This window comes from Sapajus apella, unplaced genomic scaffold, assembly GCF_009761245.1.
Source record: "Sapajus apella isolate SASKATOON/1434 unplaced genomic scaffold, GSC_monkey_1.0 scaffold20, whole genome shotgun sequence".
NCBI lineage: Eukaryota > Metazoa > Chordata > Mammalia > Primates > Cebidae > Sapajus > Sapajus apella.
Window position 1 is genome coordinate 8,253,199 of NW_022436960.1, and position 16,775 is coordinate 8,269,973.

The following is a 16,775-nucleotide window of genomic DNA, read 5'->3' on the forward strand; positions in this document are numbered from 1 at the left end:
TCGCTTGAACCCGGGAGGCGGAGGTTGCAGTGAGCCAAGATCGTGCCACTGCACTCTAGCCTGGAAGACAAGAGCAAGACTCCGTCTCAAAAAAAAAAAAATGAAAGAAAGATGTTTTCCCAACCAAAGAGACTAGAAAATGGCGTTTTTCTTCTGGTCTTGAAAAAATAAATAAGCCCTCTGCTAATTTCACCTTTCAGAAATTGTAGCATTTGACTGTTGATGAGGGCAGCAGGTGAGACTGTCATTTCAGATTGCTGAGTGCAGTTTTTCATTCCTGCCTATAGCTTTGTTCTCCTGGGTCACAATGGCCCGGCCACTTTAATGCTCTTGTTCTGACACTTGTTGAACAGGTTCTTTCAGACCCTAAAAGAATTCTTGACAGGTGGCTCCAACAATTATTAGGCTACTGCATTTCACTCAGAAACCATGCTGATGGGTTTCAGAGTGCCTGGTGCGGACAGAGGTCAAAGAATCTTCATGACCAAATAAATGCACAGCCAGCCACCTTTAGCCAAAAGCACAGTGAAGATGGCATCCTGGAAACTCCACACCTACCTGTGTGTGTGACTCTCCAAACTCATGGGCCACCTTTGTACCCCTTGGCCCACCTAGCTGCCAGGCTTGATTTAAGTGGATAATGGTTGTGAAGGATTCAACCACAGCTCACTGTAAGAGCCCTTTTCCTCCTCCCTTCCTTCCTCCTCTCCTTTTTTCTTCTCCTTTTTTTTTTTTTTTAGACAGAGTCTTGCTTAGTTAAACAGGCTGGAGTGCAATGGCACGATCTCACTGCACCCTCCGCCTCCCAGGCTCAAGTGATTCTCCTGCCTCAGCCTCCTGAGTAGCTGGGACTACAGGCAGGTGCCACCACACCCAGCTAATTTTTGTATTTTTAGTAGAGAGAGGGGTTTCACCGTGTTATCCAGGATGGTCTCAAACTCCTGACCCCCTGATCTGCCTGCTTCAGCGTCCCAAAGTGCTGGATTACAGGCTTGAGCCATCGTGCCCAGCCTCCTTCTTATCTTTCTTCTTCTTCCTCCTGCTTCTTTTCCTCCTCCTCCTCCTTCTCCCCTTCTTTCTTCTTTCTTCCTCTTCCTCCTCCTTTCTCCTTCTTCCTCCTCCTCCTTTCTTCTTCACAGGGTCTCACTCTCTCACCCGGGTTGGAGTGCAGTGACATGCTCACTGCAACCACTGCCTCCCAGGCTCAAGCAATCCTCCCACCTCAGCCTCCCAACTAGCTGTGACCACAGGGACCACCACAGCCAGCTAATTAGAGGCCCTCTTTATAGGAAATCCTGTGGAATAGTGGGATGTGGGTAATAATTACCAATGGGTAATTGTACCCATTTCACCGACAAAGAAACTGAGACTGGAAAAGATAACATCAGTCCCTGAAGGTCACAGAGCTAACTCAGCCAGGATTTGAAATCAGATCTTGCTGACTCTAGAACCTATATTGTTTTAACTCCATCAATTTGTAGCGTTTGAATTCTGTACCAGGGGTCGGAGTTGGGGTGGACTTGTCTCTCACACAGGCGGTGCTGGATTCACGAAGGGGATCAAGAAGCAGGCAGAAAATTGGAAGGGACGCCCTGGCTGGACCTGTGCAGAGCACTGTTGGGTGGTGTCACCTGCTTTACATTGCAGCATGACCTACTGACTTGGATTTGGTTGTTCTTTCAGTCCCAGGAATCCCCAAACCCGGAAAACATAGCAAACCCCCTAGAAGAAAAGGTAACGAAAGAACCAATCAGCAGTAAAAAAAAGGAAAAAAGGAAACATGTGGACCACGTAGAAAGTTCGTTATTTATAGCACCTGGAACTGTTCGAGCCTCAGATGACCTAGAAGAAGACACTGGCGACCACAGCGTTCCTTCCAGGTATTTTATTAATCTCTTTTTACCCTTAAGATAGAGCCAGAGAGTTACGGAGTCATTCCATTTAATTTCTGATTTGATGGGGTGGGAGGTGCAGGTGTGGTATTGGACAGCAAGGGAAATACAGCTTCATATACCACCGTCATTCTCTACACCTGGGTTCCCCCACCCACCCTCGCCATTACCACACCTCATAAGGAGTAGAATGGGAAGGGCGGGACGCTTGCCTTCTCTTCTCACTCTGTGAACCTTTGGGTGGAAGCTGGCAGTGAGCAGTGGATGGCTGAACCATAGCTAGCCGTGGGGGTGAACACAGTAGACTTGGAGCCTCTGCTGGCTGCCTTCTGGCCCCCAGACAGCTGTAGGTTGACCAGACTTCAACTTACAAGCATCTTAATGACTTCCAGCATATCCACCTTTCCACCAAGGAGACCTTTAATGTCTGGCACGTGGAAGCTGAACATCATATTAATATTATGGCTCCTTCCACAATTTCCATTCCAAGGAAGTAAAGATGCTTTACTTCACTTAGAAGAGGAAGGGAGCAGGGAGAATAATGAGACTTAACTGATCTACAGGAAGCTCATAACACGCACCTGCTGTCATTCCAAGGCCACCAGATGAGCCATATTTGTCCCAAGAAAAATGTGTGACTGCTGAAAATCGAAGACCCTGGTCTCTCGCCTCTTTTGTCATCACAAGAGTAGTGTTTGTCAGGCCCTTACTGTGCCCAGGCACTTTGCATTCATTTTCTCATTCATTCTCACAGTCACCCCATAGGCACATTGGTGGGACTGTGCCTCATATGGCAGACAAAGAAGGTCAGGGGGCCAGGTAACCTTCCCAGCTTAGGAATGGCAGAGCTGGAGAGTTATGGACTCAGATGTGTGTGACTCCATATTCTGAGTCCACATTCTTTTTGTGCCCCCTTGTTGCCTGTGATGGTGTGAGCAGTGCTAGCTGCAACAGAAAAGTATTGAGATATGCATTTGGGGAGGGGCAGGGAGAAGCCCATACAGACAGAGCCGGAGGAGCTGCTGTCAGATGCCTGGCTTTTCACCTCCCTCCGCCTTGCTTGCATGCCTGGACCTTGGGGAAACAGAGGGAGGGGAGGAGGGCCAAGGCACAACAGAAGGCCGCTGCCCACTTGGCCTGTGACTCCCAGCGTGCCTGTCCCTGCCCCTGGATATGACTGTCCAGCAGTCATCTATGATCTTAGCATGTCACAGGGCTCTGCTGTCAGTGCAGGTGACCACTTTGGACAAACAGCCTAGGGGATTTGCCCAACCACTCAGCTTCTCCCCAAACATATCCATTCTCAATCCTTGAGCAGCCACTGTGCAATGGAATCTGCTAGGCCTGGGGACTTCAGGAGAGGGAGAAAGAGGTCAGCCACAGGGCTGATTCAGGCAGGGCTCCATCCTTCAAGGAGATACGACGTCACCCTCCATTCTGCTAGGACCGGATGGAACGTGACGTGCGAGGCAGGTGTTCCCACTTGCACATTTTGGACCTCAGAGGCAGGTAGAGAAAGTCGAGGCAGCCTGGTCTAGGCCCAGGCCTGGCTAATTGCAGAGAACCTCTGGTGAGTTTCAAGACCTCAGGATATTAAGGAAAAGCGGTTACTTTCTGCTCCAAATGCTATGATTTTTAAGAATATGTGGCTGGCTTTTTCTTTAAAATCCTGACTTTGTTTTCTCTTTTAGATGAGGGCCCAATGTGTGTCACTAATACCCATCCTATTTGTAAGCACTCTCCAACCTGAGTAGACACATTAGATAAAATCTCTCATTTCTGTCCCTGGGTGTGAAGTTGTCGCTTGCCTAAATCCATAGGTGGAAGCCCCAGGATGGGGGCAACTGTGCAACGGAGCCATGAAGAGCTCTATGTGGTATCAATCCAAAACGTGTGTTTGTTTTTCAGGACTAGTCACAGTGACTCCAGCATTTACATTCGACGGCATACTAATAGGTCTTTGGAATCGGTTAGTATGTGAATTTCTTCTTTTCCCGCATGGACCCTGCTAATCAATTCCTTTCCATCCCTCCTCCTCCCCAGCCCAGAGCTTTGACAGTACTGACATGTAACAGCTATACTTTTGGATAGAAGACAAGCAAATTAAGACCTTGTCATTAAGCACAGTGCAATCAGATGTCCGGTTTGGGCAATAAGGGATGTAAATAAAGTGATGATTTTAAAGCCCAAAGCCTCTTTGTCCCTGCCTGGACCCCCCGCACACACACCCAGAAAGATCACATTCAAAGACAGAGGTGCGACATGAGTTGAGGTCCAATGGACGCTCGCGCGTGCTTAGTACCAGATGTGTTAGAACCAGGAGCAGCACACTCCAGTTCAGGTTATGGGTGGTGGGGTCTCTCTCACTCACCTGGGAGGGGCTTGGGGGAGGAGGCAGAGGAATGTATATTGTTTAACGCTTTGATTTTGGTTCTAGATATTGATAATATTGAGAAATGCACAGCATGCTTGGCTTTATGTGTTTAAAATCATTTTATTTTCTGTTTCAGAGATTTCATCTTTACTAATTGGGTTTGCGGGGGTTTTGTTTATAAATTTCACTGTAGGATCATTTTAGCCATGTTCAGTTGAGGAACGCAGCAGATCTGGACGACAGAAGAAACCGAATGTTAACCAGGTTGGTGGCCTTACTTCAAGTTTTGCGGGGGTTGTCATAAAATGTTTTCACATGCTGCAGCCTGCCTTACAGGGGTGGTTCTTCTCCCACTGTGCTTTGTTGATAACAGTATTAATAATTTGGGATAATGCAAGAAAATATTCCAGAGAAAATGATGTAAACTGAATATGAGTAGAAAGGAAAAGTAGATATTCGTTAACACTGACGGGCAGGGCCTGGTTCCGAAAATGAGTCGGTTTAAAGACAGGTCTGGGTTCTGAGGCTGCAGTTGCGTTTAAATGACGTAGGGGTACAGGCAGGGGAAGAGGTGGTAATCTTGTGAAGCTGTGTGTCCCCTACGAGGCTGTAGCCCCTGATACCTGTGTGTTCCCTGTCTCCGCTGCAGGTACAATACTCAGAAGCTCACTGAGCTGATTTTACAGTTTTATGGCATCAGAGCAGACAAGAAGAGGGAGAGCAAACATGCCAGGATGTCTATGAAAGTATTTCCTGCTGTTGGAGAACTGCTGGCCTAGCCTACTGTTGCTGAATTACTGGAAACCTGCCCATTTAGCACATAGGAAACCAGAAAACCTTCTCAAACTCTTACAATTCTGAGACACCCCCATTCCTGTTGAAGTCATAGAACTCCTTTATTTTATATATATATATACATGTGTGTATATATATATATATACACACATATATATATTTTTTAAATTGTATTTACTTGCCACAGATTTGAATTGGCTTGGAAGGATTTCGATGACTGGAATCAAAAGCTTCTGTCTAATATTACCCAACACCCAAGAGTGTGGTCCTTAGAGCCTCATCCCTCTGGCTCCTAAAGAAAGAAGCAAGATGGCTCCTTTCCCCTGCCATGAAATGGAAATATTAATTCAAGGTTTCAACTAGGCTGGACATGCTCATAGGAAAATAGTTCTTTTTGTGCTTATGAGAGAGGCGTTGAAAATACGACCTGCAAATTTGAGAAATGCAGGCATGTTTTCTGTTTTCTACATTGAGCATTTATTACCTGTATAATAAAAAATACGGGTTAGGCTGTACGCGGTGGCTCATGCCTGTAATCCCAGCACTTTGGAAGGCCAAGGAGGGAGGATTGCTTGAGACCAGGAGTTTGAGACCAGCCTGGACAACACAGAGAGATCCTGTCTCTATAGAAAGTGTAGAGTTTAAATTGTTTCTGTAGACAGTTTTTTTAAAAAAGACCATCATGTGGGTATTTCTCATGCAGTTTTTAGACGGCGGCAGATGTTTAATCCCACCCTGCCCGTCACTCCTGCCATCAGGAGATAGTTCAGGGACAAGTGGTTTTAGCCTCTCGTAATCTCCATTACCTGGCATGAAACCAGGCTAAGAAGCTTACACTGCAGGCTTCTCTATATGCAGCTCCGAGCAGAGGCCCCAGCCCCAGCCCACAGCCCCTCCCTCACCCTCTCCTCTGGAAACTCAGGTCTGGGCTTGGTTTCCCCCATCCTCTGGGCTTCCTTATTATCCATGAGCCAAAACCTTCTGGGCTTCCCTGTTATCCACCAAGCAAAACCAAAATGACATTTTAACACTACCGCCTATAAAATAAAAGCAGGAAGGTAAATCTGACTAAAAATCTAGTAATTATTTCAATGGTAATATTCCAAAACCAAAAACAAAACTGTAGGGAATGGGAGAGGTCTTTGTGTTTTTCTCATAGATGATTTAAAATGATCTGCTGTCAGGGACGCTTCATCGCTTAGGTGACCTGTAGGGCCCCCTTCATTGCTAACAGCAGTGAGCTGTCAGTATCTAACTCCGTGTCACTCTCTGAGAGCACTGTGGCATCAAGAAAGGTGTCCCAAGAGACCTGGCCTACGTGCCAGCTCTGTTGCTAAGTAATCACATGGCCTTGAGCAAGTCATTCCACCCCACAAGCCTCAGTGTGTCCATCTGCAGAGTGGGGCTGCCAGCTCCTCCCACCTGGTGTTATTGAGATAAGCTGAGTATATGCGACAGCTTGAGGGGCTGCCTGGATGGCCCGACCCACTGCCTTGGGTCAGCACACACACTGTGGGGCCTGGCTGGACACATCACTGGGGAGCCATCAGGTTTCCAGGCAGGAAGTGCAGGGCCGGGGAGAGATGGGTAGCACTGGGTGGGATCCACTGTCCTGGGGACCTGCTTGGTAACTGCCTTTCCTCTGTGTTCCTTCTGTAGGAAGGCCAACAGCTCGGGAGAAGCCATGTCACTGGGGAGCCACAGCCCGCAGAGCGACTCCCTGACACAGTTTGTCCAGCAGCCGGATATGATGTATTTTATTCTCTTCCTCTGGCTCCTGGTGTACTGCTTACTGCTCTTCCCACAACTGGATGTTAATAGGCTGTGATGCGTGTGTCTGGATAATAAAAAAGATAGGACCCTGACTGGGGGCGGGGTTACTTCATTTTATTTTGGGTTCTGGGTGGGGCACTTCTGCAGACAGTTGAGGACCTCCGAGGAAACTTAGACCCCCTTTCTCGCTGTTGGGGTTTATTTTTTTTTTTCCCTGACTACCTGAGCATGCTTTTTTCTTTGGCTATGTACTTAAAACTCAGGCAGAGAGCTGGATCCGTAGGTGGGGTTTTGTCCTCGTGTGCCTTGCTGGGTCAGATAGGAAGCATCGTTAGTGATCATTAGCCTGCCTGGATCTTAGCACTTCCCACACGCAGGTTCACGTCTTGGATGAACTTGAGTTTCTTACCTCTCAGATGAAGGGCTGCTTGATGAGGAAGAGGGTGGGTGCCCCAGGCCAAGCCCTAGCTGGGAAGAAAGCTGTCACGTTTTCCTCCAAGCATGGGTGTTTGAGAGAAGGTGCTGGGGTCCACACACCTGTTGCAGTCTGGTAACTGGTTGCATTTACTGGGGAAACCAGAGCAGCCGGCTCTGTGCAAGCACATCCCGGAATGGCAGAATCCAGGGAGGAAGTTGAAAGCTGTGTTGAGAGCCATAGTGTGCTCTTTTTCACCTCGGTTTTTCACCTTGTTTTGTTTTGTTTTGAGGGGAGATGCATTTTAAATTCACTTTTCCATTGATTGGATTAGAGCCATGATTTCAAAGGCCCCACAGGGCCCTGTAAAGGCCATGCGGAGTGGCTGGGCTGGAATCAGCTCCCACTGGTGCCGCAGCTGGACGCTGCGGCAACTTCCTACCAATGAAAGCTTTGGTGCACACCTGCCTCAGAATGCATGTCTTGGCACGGGTATCCTTTGTGGTCAGTTGCAGTGGGCTTCTTGAAAAGGCTTTCTGGACAGCACTCCGGGAGCAGGCCAGCACAGGAGGTTTCTGAGAGAAGAGAGGTGTCTCTAGCACCCACCCAGCCGCACTTCCCACCATCTCCCTCAGCCCTGGGCTCCATCTGCTCACTCCTTCCTCCCAAGACTCGAGTCTGTGCATCGGTTTCTCCTCCCCTTGCTCTCCCCTTCAGAAAGCATGTACCAGGCAACCTTATGAAATCGTGAACGAGTCAAGAGAGAACTGAGAGAGCATTTTGTCTGGCTGAACACAGAGAGACAGAGCATCTTGCCCAAGGTCACACAGTCAATCAGGGATGGACTTGCAGTGAGCATACAGGCACTTGATGCCCTGTCCAGAGCTGTCCCCTCTTGTAGGAGACTTCCACCAGGCACGCCAGTGTCCTGAGAAAAAGATTAAATGACTAGATTAAAATGTCCACCTTCAAACAAAACTGAAAATTTTACGCCAACTATTGACATTTATTTTGTTCTTGTATTTTTCCCATGAGGAAGTCTTATTCACCTTCAACTCATCTCCGATTCCTTCTGTAATACCCTTGACAGCTGCAACAGCTTGTCATTTGACATACAAGCATCGTTCTTACTCCAGGAATCACGTTTCTTTCTTTGCTAGCCAAGGGCTTGCTCATTTCAAGCAGTGGGTTTCAAGTTTACTGAATTCCAGCATGGCCAGAAGAATTTACATAGCACATCTGAGTTGATGACAGCCAAAATCTGGCCTCTAAACCAGTCTGATTATAGTCTGTCTCCCCTCCTGAAAGAATTTCAGCCTTCCAAGCAGAAAGCTGTTGGGAGCTTGGAGTGATTCCATCTGGAAGGCCAAGAGCCCCATGGAAAATGAGCTAGTTAATGAGCTCCCTGGCATCAGTGAAAGCGCAAAGGTACAGATAATAAAGATTATGTGTGTGATAGTTTATAACCCTGGGCACCACGTGGTCCCCGCCTAAATTAGATGCTCGAAGAGCCTGGGAAGAGCTGACCCAAATGTGCATCATTTCATTTTATGGGTCTAGACCTTGTTCAGAAAAACCTCTGCAGGCTTCTTCTCTCACCTATTACAACTTGTAATGTTGTTTAAAACATCTATTGGCAAGATGCCTAAAAGTCATTTGGTTCTGGTTGGCTGTCAACTGATTTTTTTTTAAAAGGAAAAGAAAGTCTCATTTGAATATAGACTTCTATGGAAGAAGTTGGATATAGAAAATGGATGTGGAAGTCTGCAGAACAAACCACCCATTGCTTGTAATTTTATTTTAATTAAAATAAATACAGTAAGAGAGCTGAGGTCAGGACATTGAGGCCAGCCTTTAACAAGAACTAGCAGTGCCCTAAGTCTTGCTCCTTAGAAGTAGCCACTTTCAACTCTCTTATATTTGCATGTTTTAATTAATTAGAAACATCTACTGGCTTGCTATCACAGTAGATGAGAATTTCACTCTTACCATACTGTGTTTTGGTTTTCCAGTGTAGCTAGATCACATCATTTAGTACATTACTGTTAGGTGTTGACATTACTTGGAGCACGTAAGGATTGTTGACTCCCAAGCCCAGCACTGCCTTATGGTAATGTGTCCTTTGTCCTCCAAATTTCCCCCCTTAATTTGTTATTCTCTCTCTTTACTTTTTTTTTTTTTTTTGGCGTGGCACATTCTTTAATAACTTCCTGAGGAAGAGAACATGGGAAGTTAATATGGTTGTAAATATTTGGAGATTTTTGCATGACTTAAATTGTGTATTCTGCTGAGCACAGAATGCCAGGTGGAAAACAATACCTTCTCCTATCCCCTCCCAAGTGGGGTGGTTGAGATTTCGGATGTCATTCTGATTCCCATGCCTTTGTATGTGACTTAGGTTTTTTATCCACCCTCCCTGGAAACATTTAAGATCTCCTTATTCTTGGTGTTCTGAACTGCCATGATGGCATTGTATCCTGAGTGTTGAACCTTGTGCTGGGCCCTCATGGGAAATTTCTTAAATGTTCCTGTGATTATTCACATCCTTTGTTTCTGACCACCTATTATTTCAATGTTGGATCTTCCCCTGCCCCCAGGCTGATGCTCTGATATTTTTCTGTTTTATTTTTCATCTATGTTTCTGATCTTCAGGAAGAATTATTTGTTTTTATCTTCTTAATCTGAAGGTTTTATTGAATTTTTATTTTCCAAATTAACAAAACCTTTAGTCATTGTCCTGTCTTTGTTTTATAGTGTCCTGTTCTTGATTAGTGGATGCAGATCTTAGCTCTCTGTGGATGTTAATGATTGTGTGTTGAGGGGAAGTTCTTTCCTGCTCCCTGTGTTGCCCTTGTTTTCTCAAGTTTTCTTTCTTTTGGTTGGTCTCAGTCTCTTTCATGTTATAAACTTTTCTCAGACATCCTGTGGATCTGTTCATGTTTAAGAGTGAGGCATCCAAAAGCTGACTCGAAGCTCTGCACCACTGGTCAGCTTTTCCCTAGGATTACCAGGTGGGCATCTGGACTCATCACTGGAGAACCCTGCATGTCAATATTTGCAGGTTTTTCTCTGGGGTTCATTCTGTTTCTTTAGAGATATTCCCACTACTCTGCTACCTAGGAAACGGGCATACACAGGGCTGCTTTTAGCCTACGTTGAGCCCTCATGGAGTTTCAGAAAAGGTGTCCCATCTGGGCAGAGCCCCCATGAGCACTTGGCTTGACTGGCAGAGGACACCTTTTGCCCCTTCCTCCAGGCGTACGCAGCCCTGAACTTGGACAATGCTTGAGAAACAACGCAAAGGCTGGATTTTAACTCCTAACTGGCCTACTTAGCCAGGTGCCTCCGTGCAATGCACAAACTGTAGGGCCATATCCAGAGACCCTGGTCTATATCTGAGTGCCTGAGTTCTGACCACTGAGCAGGCAGCCTCATCACCCATGAGTAGACTCATTAAGTTGCTCCCACCTTTGCTATGCCTGGTGTCCCTGAGTGGGAGCTGCTCTGATTTCTCCATGGAGTAGGAGCATGGTGGTCATCTGTTGCATGGGAAGGACAGGGGGCCTCAGAGCCAACAAATGAACTGGTCTTCAGCCCCATGTCTTACCTCATGCCTCCCATTCCAATCCCCAAGCCTCTCCTGGAGGCCACAGCACATCTCTGCTGACCACTCTGTGGCCTCCCCGCTGCAGGCATGTGGTTTTAGGATCCCCCGCCCTGCTCGCTTCTCTGTCACTTTCATTCCTGCGTAAATAGGTGGCTAGCTCTGGCCTACTGTTCTCTTCTCTATCCCTCTGTCTTCATGGCTATATTAACATAACTTTCATTCCTTTGCTCTTATTCTTATGGTGTTTCATGAAGGAAGAAATGGGCCTGTGTGTTCGGTATACCATCTTGATGCATAAATGCCATTTGCGTTTTCTCATTGGTTGCTTAGGGGGCTTGCTGCTCTGTTGAGTGGTTTGTGAACATGCCCTGTGTTCAGCTGGGGCTGTAGCAACATCTATCCTGTCGAGCTGTGATCTACTGAGTGCCTTTGTGTAATGCTGTGCCAAGTGCAGGAAAGGGTTAAATAGCATGGGTAAGTTCTGCTTGAATGCCATGATTAGTTATTACCCTCCTTCCTTCCACCTGGTTGTGCTGCCTACTCCAAGTGAATGATCTGAGATCTCCTGCCTCCCCAAAGACATAGTCTATGTGGTCGTGTGGGTTCTAGATTTTCTTTACCACCCCACTTCATTTAAGAAACAGAAAACTGACTAGGCACAGTAGTGGCTCACACCTATAATCCCAGCATTTTGGGAGGCCAAGGCAGGAAGATTGCTTGAGGCCAGGAATTCGAGACCAGCCTCCATCTCTACAAAAAGTTAAATTTAAATTAGCTGGTGTGGTGGCATACACTTGTAGTCCTAGCTACTTGGGAGGCTGAGGCAGGAGAATTGTTCAAGCCAAGGACTTCGAGGTTACAGTGAACTCTGATCCTGCTGTTGCATGCCAGCCTGAGTGACAGAGCGAGACCCTGTCTCAAAAATAAATACAGAAACAAGTAGTCCACACAGGTGTTTGCCAACAAACAAATGGCATGGGTCTCTGCTGAACATTTTGGCCAACATTTCCTTGTCAAAGTTTGTATCTTGCCATAGTTGATGATCAGGGTGGTCAGGTGTTCCTGGGCAGATCTGACCTTTGTGGGGAGATAGTCTCCCACCAAGGCTCAGAAGCAGGAAGTACATTCTCATTGCCCCATGGGCAGCCACCCAGAACATGGACTTCTCCATTTGTGGGGTTCAGCACAGCTCCCCCCACCCTCTTCCCATGCAGTGCGTGTCTGCCCTTTGTCAGGATGGAACAGAGGGAAGGTGGAGGCATTGGGGGCAGCCTGTGTAATTGATCTCTGTAAGTCACAGACTTTGAAAACCTCAGGAATTACATAAGCACTCAGTGCCTCGTTTAAGAGATGAAAAACTAAAGATTAGAAACGGGAAACCACTAGTTACCCTGCTAGTTTGTGACCTCGGGATAGCCATCTTCATTCCAGTTACATTTTCTACAAAACTACAGCCTCAGCTGCTGAAGCTAATCTCCCCACCCCTTATCACTAAGGACTCAGAACAGAATGGAGATCATCTCCAACAAAAGTCAGAATAAGCAAGTACAGGTGTGTCTTGCGAACATGTCAGAATCCATCATGGCTGCTTTGGTAAGGAGCTGTTCTCCTTCCGTTGTCGTCCATTGGAGGGCAGCTGTATGACAAGAATGCTTTCACATGTGCTCCGATTGTCTTAACTCTCCAGAAGGACTTCAGAAGCCTCTGGAGTTTTGAGACATGGCCTCTCTCTCCTTTCTGCTTGGAGACTCCTTCCTCAGGGGTCTCCACTGCTTTCCTTGTCTGTATTCCTTTGTGGAGCTTTGTGTCCTGAGGTCCCAGAAATGGGCTGTGTGGGAGCCTCCAGTCAGCCTGGCTTCTCAGGACCTTCTTAGCCATGTGCTTGCCAGGAAATGAGACGGCACAAAGCTCTGCAAGGCCCAGGTGTGTTATTTCTCCTTCCCCAACATTGCATAATCACTGCTGACTCAGCATTTGGGGAAGATGTAATGTCTTCGGCCAGCATCTGCCATCTGGAGCTGCCACCAAATAGCAGGTTGTTCTGGGCCATCGAGCTCGTGAGGGGGCTGCCCTAATGACAAGGTCCAGGACCTGGGCTGGGTGGCAGAAGGCTGGGAGCTGGCATGGGAGTTATCGTGCTTCTTTGCTAAAAATTGCTGTGGGCTTTTCCCCTAACAGCCAGTGTGGGAGAGCTAAACATGAGACACAGCATTCCTTTGAGCTCCACAGATCTGGCGCCTTGCTCTCACCAGGCATTTCCTTGGAGAACAGCTGTCAGCGACTCAAGGACGTGAACCCCATGCACAGACTTTGCATGGACTTTGCACAGGTTCCGTTTCCATCATGTGCAGACACCTGTGTCTTTGGGCTCCACATGAGCATCTGCCCTCTTCACTCTGATTTTCTTTTTTTAAGAGACAGTGTCTTACTCTGTCACAGAGGCTGGAATGCAGTGGTGCAATCACAGCTCACTGCAGCCAGGAACTCCTGGGCTCAGGCAATCCTCCTGCTTTGGCCTCCCAAGTAGCTTGTACTACAAGTGTATGCCACCACACCCACCTAATTTCTTTACCTTTTGTAGATACAGGTCTCACTGTGTTGCTCAGGCTGGTTGCAAACTCCTGGCCTCAAGTGATCCTCCTGCCTTGGCCTCCCAAAGTGCTTGGTTTATAGGTGTGAGCCACTGTGCCTGGCCTTCACCGTAACTTTTTTTTAAGACCCCTACAGTGACCTTCAGACCTTGTCATTTCTCTACCATTGTGTGTGAGACAGGGCATGGCGTGAGCTTGGTCATGTGTAGGTCAGAAGCCTGGAGACTCAGAGCTCCTGGTTCCCCGAGAGCCTGCAAAAGTTATCAGAGTTCCTGAGCTGACTGTTCTGCAATTGCCAGACCCCACAATGCTGGGAATACTGGCTTATTTGTGTTTAGAACTTGTTCTGAGAACCTGGCTGAGAACACATCAAGCAAGCAGTTCCTCGCAGCCAGGGCTGGAGCAGCATGCCAAAAAGCATTCTTGTCTATGGAAAAAAGACAACCAGCATTTTGTGCTGTTTGACCAACTTGTTTTTAAATACACACATGCCTCAACAGTCCCAGCCTCAATCCCATTCCTAACTTGTTTAAATCCCTGACACTCAGATGTCAAGGCTAACTTCATCTAGCAGGGTTCTCTTTAAAGGAACTCTTTTTTTTGTTTTCATTTTAATCACTGCCTTCTTCTCTGGGTGGTATTATGGGATAGAGAAAGAAGTCAGGTTTGGGAGTCAGCCACATTAGATTAGAGCCCCAGCTCTGTCACCAGATCTCGGGGTGATCTTGGTGAACTAACCTCTGAGCTTCTGTGCATTATTGGCATTCACCACGTATTTGTTGAATGAAAAATAGCTTTTTTGAAAGTTTATGAAGTTGTCGGATGCCCAGCAGCACCCGTTTTTCTCTGTATCCTTCCTCTTGAAGCAAGCATTGACTATACCTCTTTCCCTAACCCTCAGTTTACCATCGCTTCTTCTAACCTCTCTCCAATCCACTACCTTCTTCCAAGCTACCCTGTCTCAAATCTAACTCAGGCCTTTTTGCAAGAGGAAGTTTAAGCCATTGTTTACTCATTAACTCACTTGACCCTTAGAACAATCATGGGAGGTGTTTATTTCAGAAAGGAAGCTAAAGCACAGGACAGAAAAATAACAGGGTCATAGCACGAGCTAATAAGTAGTAGAACCGGGAACACAGGTCTCTTGTTTCTAACATGGATTTGCACTCTCAACCTCACTGCGGTTGCAAATTTGCAACCAAAATGCCCACCCTGAAAGGGTCTTTTGCAGTAAAATCTCAGTGTCCAACATCCAAGACAGTTCTTCAGGGTCTTCAATTAACTGTACGTCCTGCCCCCAGCTGCTCATGTCTGCACCTGTAACGTGTACTTCTCAGAGTAGGAAACTGGGCTTTCTCCTTCAAAAAGAAAAGTAGAGAAGGCCGAAGACAGCATAATTAAAATGGAGAGGTAGAGACCACGATTACTTGAATGAATTCATAATTGGTCTCCGAGACAGGGATTATCATTTTTCCTGTATTTTAAGCTTAAAAGTAATGATTTTGCATTGTTACAAAAAACAAAATAGCAAAATATTTGATATTTGTATTCTATTTCCAACAGCTACCACCACTTCCTTTAGCCCCAGCAAAAATGAATAGGTGCATATTCTCTGCAAGTCCATGCTGTGAGAAAGGACAGCCCCAGAACGCCAGTATTTCTAAATGTCATGCAAGGATTTACACACGTTTTCAAAGGAAACTCTGGGAGCGCCTATTACCTGGAGAGCTGACATTGTCCAAAACAGGCCAACACTGGTCTGCGTATGGAGAACCCACGTCCTAGCTCTGGCTCACCTGCAGATGCCTTGAATTTACCTCTCTGGGTTGGAAGTGGGAAGACCTCTTTTAAAAGTCCTTTCTAGGTTTAAAACTCTGAAGGTTACCAAGGTAGTTTTTATTTATCTCAATAAGCGGCCTATTGCTCAAATCAAGTTTACTTCTGTATTATAGCCCCAAAGCTTAGGGCAGTGCTTCTTGGCTTTCGTATCTGAGAAAGGTGCCTTTGGGAAGAGCTTGAATCTTACAGGTTTGGGATGGATGTTTGAGGTAGAACCTGGGAAATCTGCTTCCTAGGGCTGTTAGAACTAAATTGGTCTCCTTAAATTACGTCAGCATCTGAGGGAGTTTCTTAAGGGAATTTCTTTTAAATTCAACAGTTCAGCTGCAGAAATAGGTGTAAAGGACTAGATCTTCCCACTCCCTCACCTTTTCCCCTTTCCTAATAACGACTCAAAAAGGCTCCTGAAATTCTACTCAGAGTCAGAGCCGTTTGCATTCCAGCAAGGATCCCTTAAGCCGACGGCTGGCATGCTGGTGTAGGATGTCCCTGGGGTAGGAGAGGTAGCTGTGGGGAGGGGAGTGTGGCGCAGGGGACACCTGCCCTCTGACCTTGAAATTGCACCATAAGATGCTGCCTGTGTCACTCATAGTGGTGCTGAAACTATCCGCCAAAGACAAATTGTGAACATGGAAAAATTGTTGTTCCCTACTGTACATCCTCAGGACATACTACTAAAACTTGGAGACAGGCGATTGTTCAGACCATATTGTACTGGGTGGTGATGGGTGTTTTATTTCGGGGGAGTCTGGTCTATTTAGCAGATTTAATGTTTCCTTATTGTCATGGCAGGGCTTAATTGACTAAGTTTGAAAGTTTTTACTGAAAGCTCTAAAAAAACTATTGAGGAAAATGAAATGTTATTTTGTAGTACAAGGATTATTTTTGTCTAGTATATACATAACTGTAGCTTTGTAAAAAAAAAGAAAGAGATCTTTGTAAAAAATATATTAATGTCCTGTCTTATTTATTGATTACTGTAAATGAAAATATAAATGGCTATTTGCATAATTTATACCTGTGGGAAATTAACTGGAGTATTTGTTATTTGACTGTTTTCTATTAAGGAATATTAGGCTTGGTGCTATGATGAGTGATCTTGTAAAATTACCTGTATTCTTAAAGAAAATTTTTGAATATAAATTTCTTGAACTGACCATTTCATTGATACTTATTTCCATGTGTGTTTGTGCTTTTGACAACCAGAAATTACATTATCTTTTCAACAAACAGTCCCAACAAATCATACTTTTGCCAGGGCCGAAGCAAAGTCAGTTGGCTTTAGAGTGGTAGAGATGGTAGAGAATGTGCCCTTTTTAAACTACATTAACTTGCCTTGAGCCTTTGTGATGCTCCAGGAAGTAGTAATAATGGTAGTAGCAGCCCTGCCACTGTGGAGTGAGACTGCCTGGGTCTGAATCCTGGATCTTTTACTAGCTCTATGACCTCCAGTAAGTTACTGTAGTAGCCAGGGCTCCTCAGAAGACAG

At 46.1% G+C, this 16,775-nt stretch overlaps 1 protein-coding gene across 3 annotated transcripts in view; it reads left to right on the plus strand.

The window, feature by feature from the left end:
- Positions 1-16,443, plus strand: part of CLMN (calmin) — a 130,710-nt gene extending 114,267 nt beyond the window's left edge. Inside the window, exons 10-14 of one of the 3 annotated variants that reach the window (XR_004271709.1) lie at positions 1,684-1,880; positions 3,801-3,861; positions 4,460-4,530; positions 6,721-10,260; positions 15,011-16,443. Coding sequence is in view for 2 of the 3 variants with exons in the window: in XM_032287505.1 (XP_032143396.1) it covers positions 1,684-1,880; positions 3,801-3,861; positions 4,460-4,530; positions 6,721-6,889 (498 nt within the window). In the remaining variant the exon portion in view is untranslated. Of the gene's footprint in view, positions 1-1,683; positions 1,881-3,800; positions 3,862-4,459; positions 4,531-4,915; positions 5,184-6,720 lie in introns of those variants that run through there. The other 2 variants (XM_032287505.1, XM_032287506.1) reach the window with 2 other exon arrangements.
- Positions 16,444-16,775: the final 332 nt, after the last annotated feature.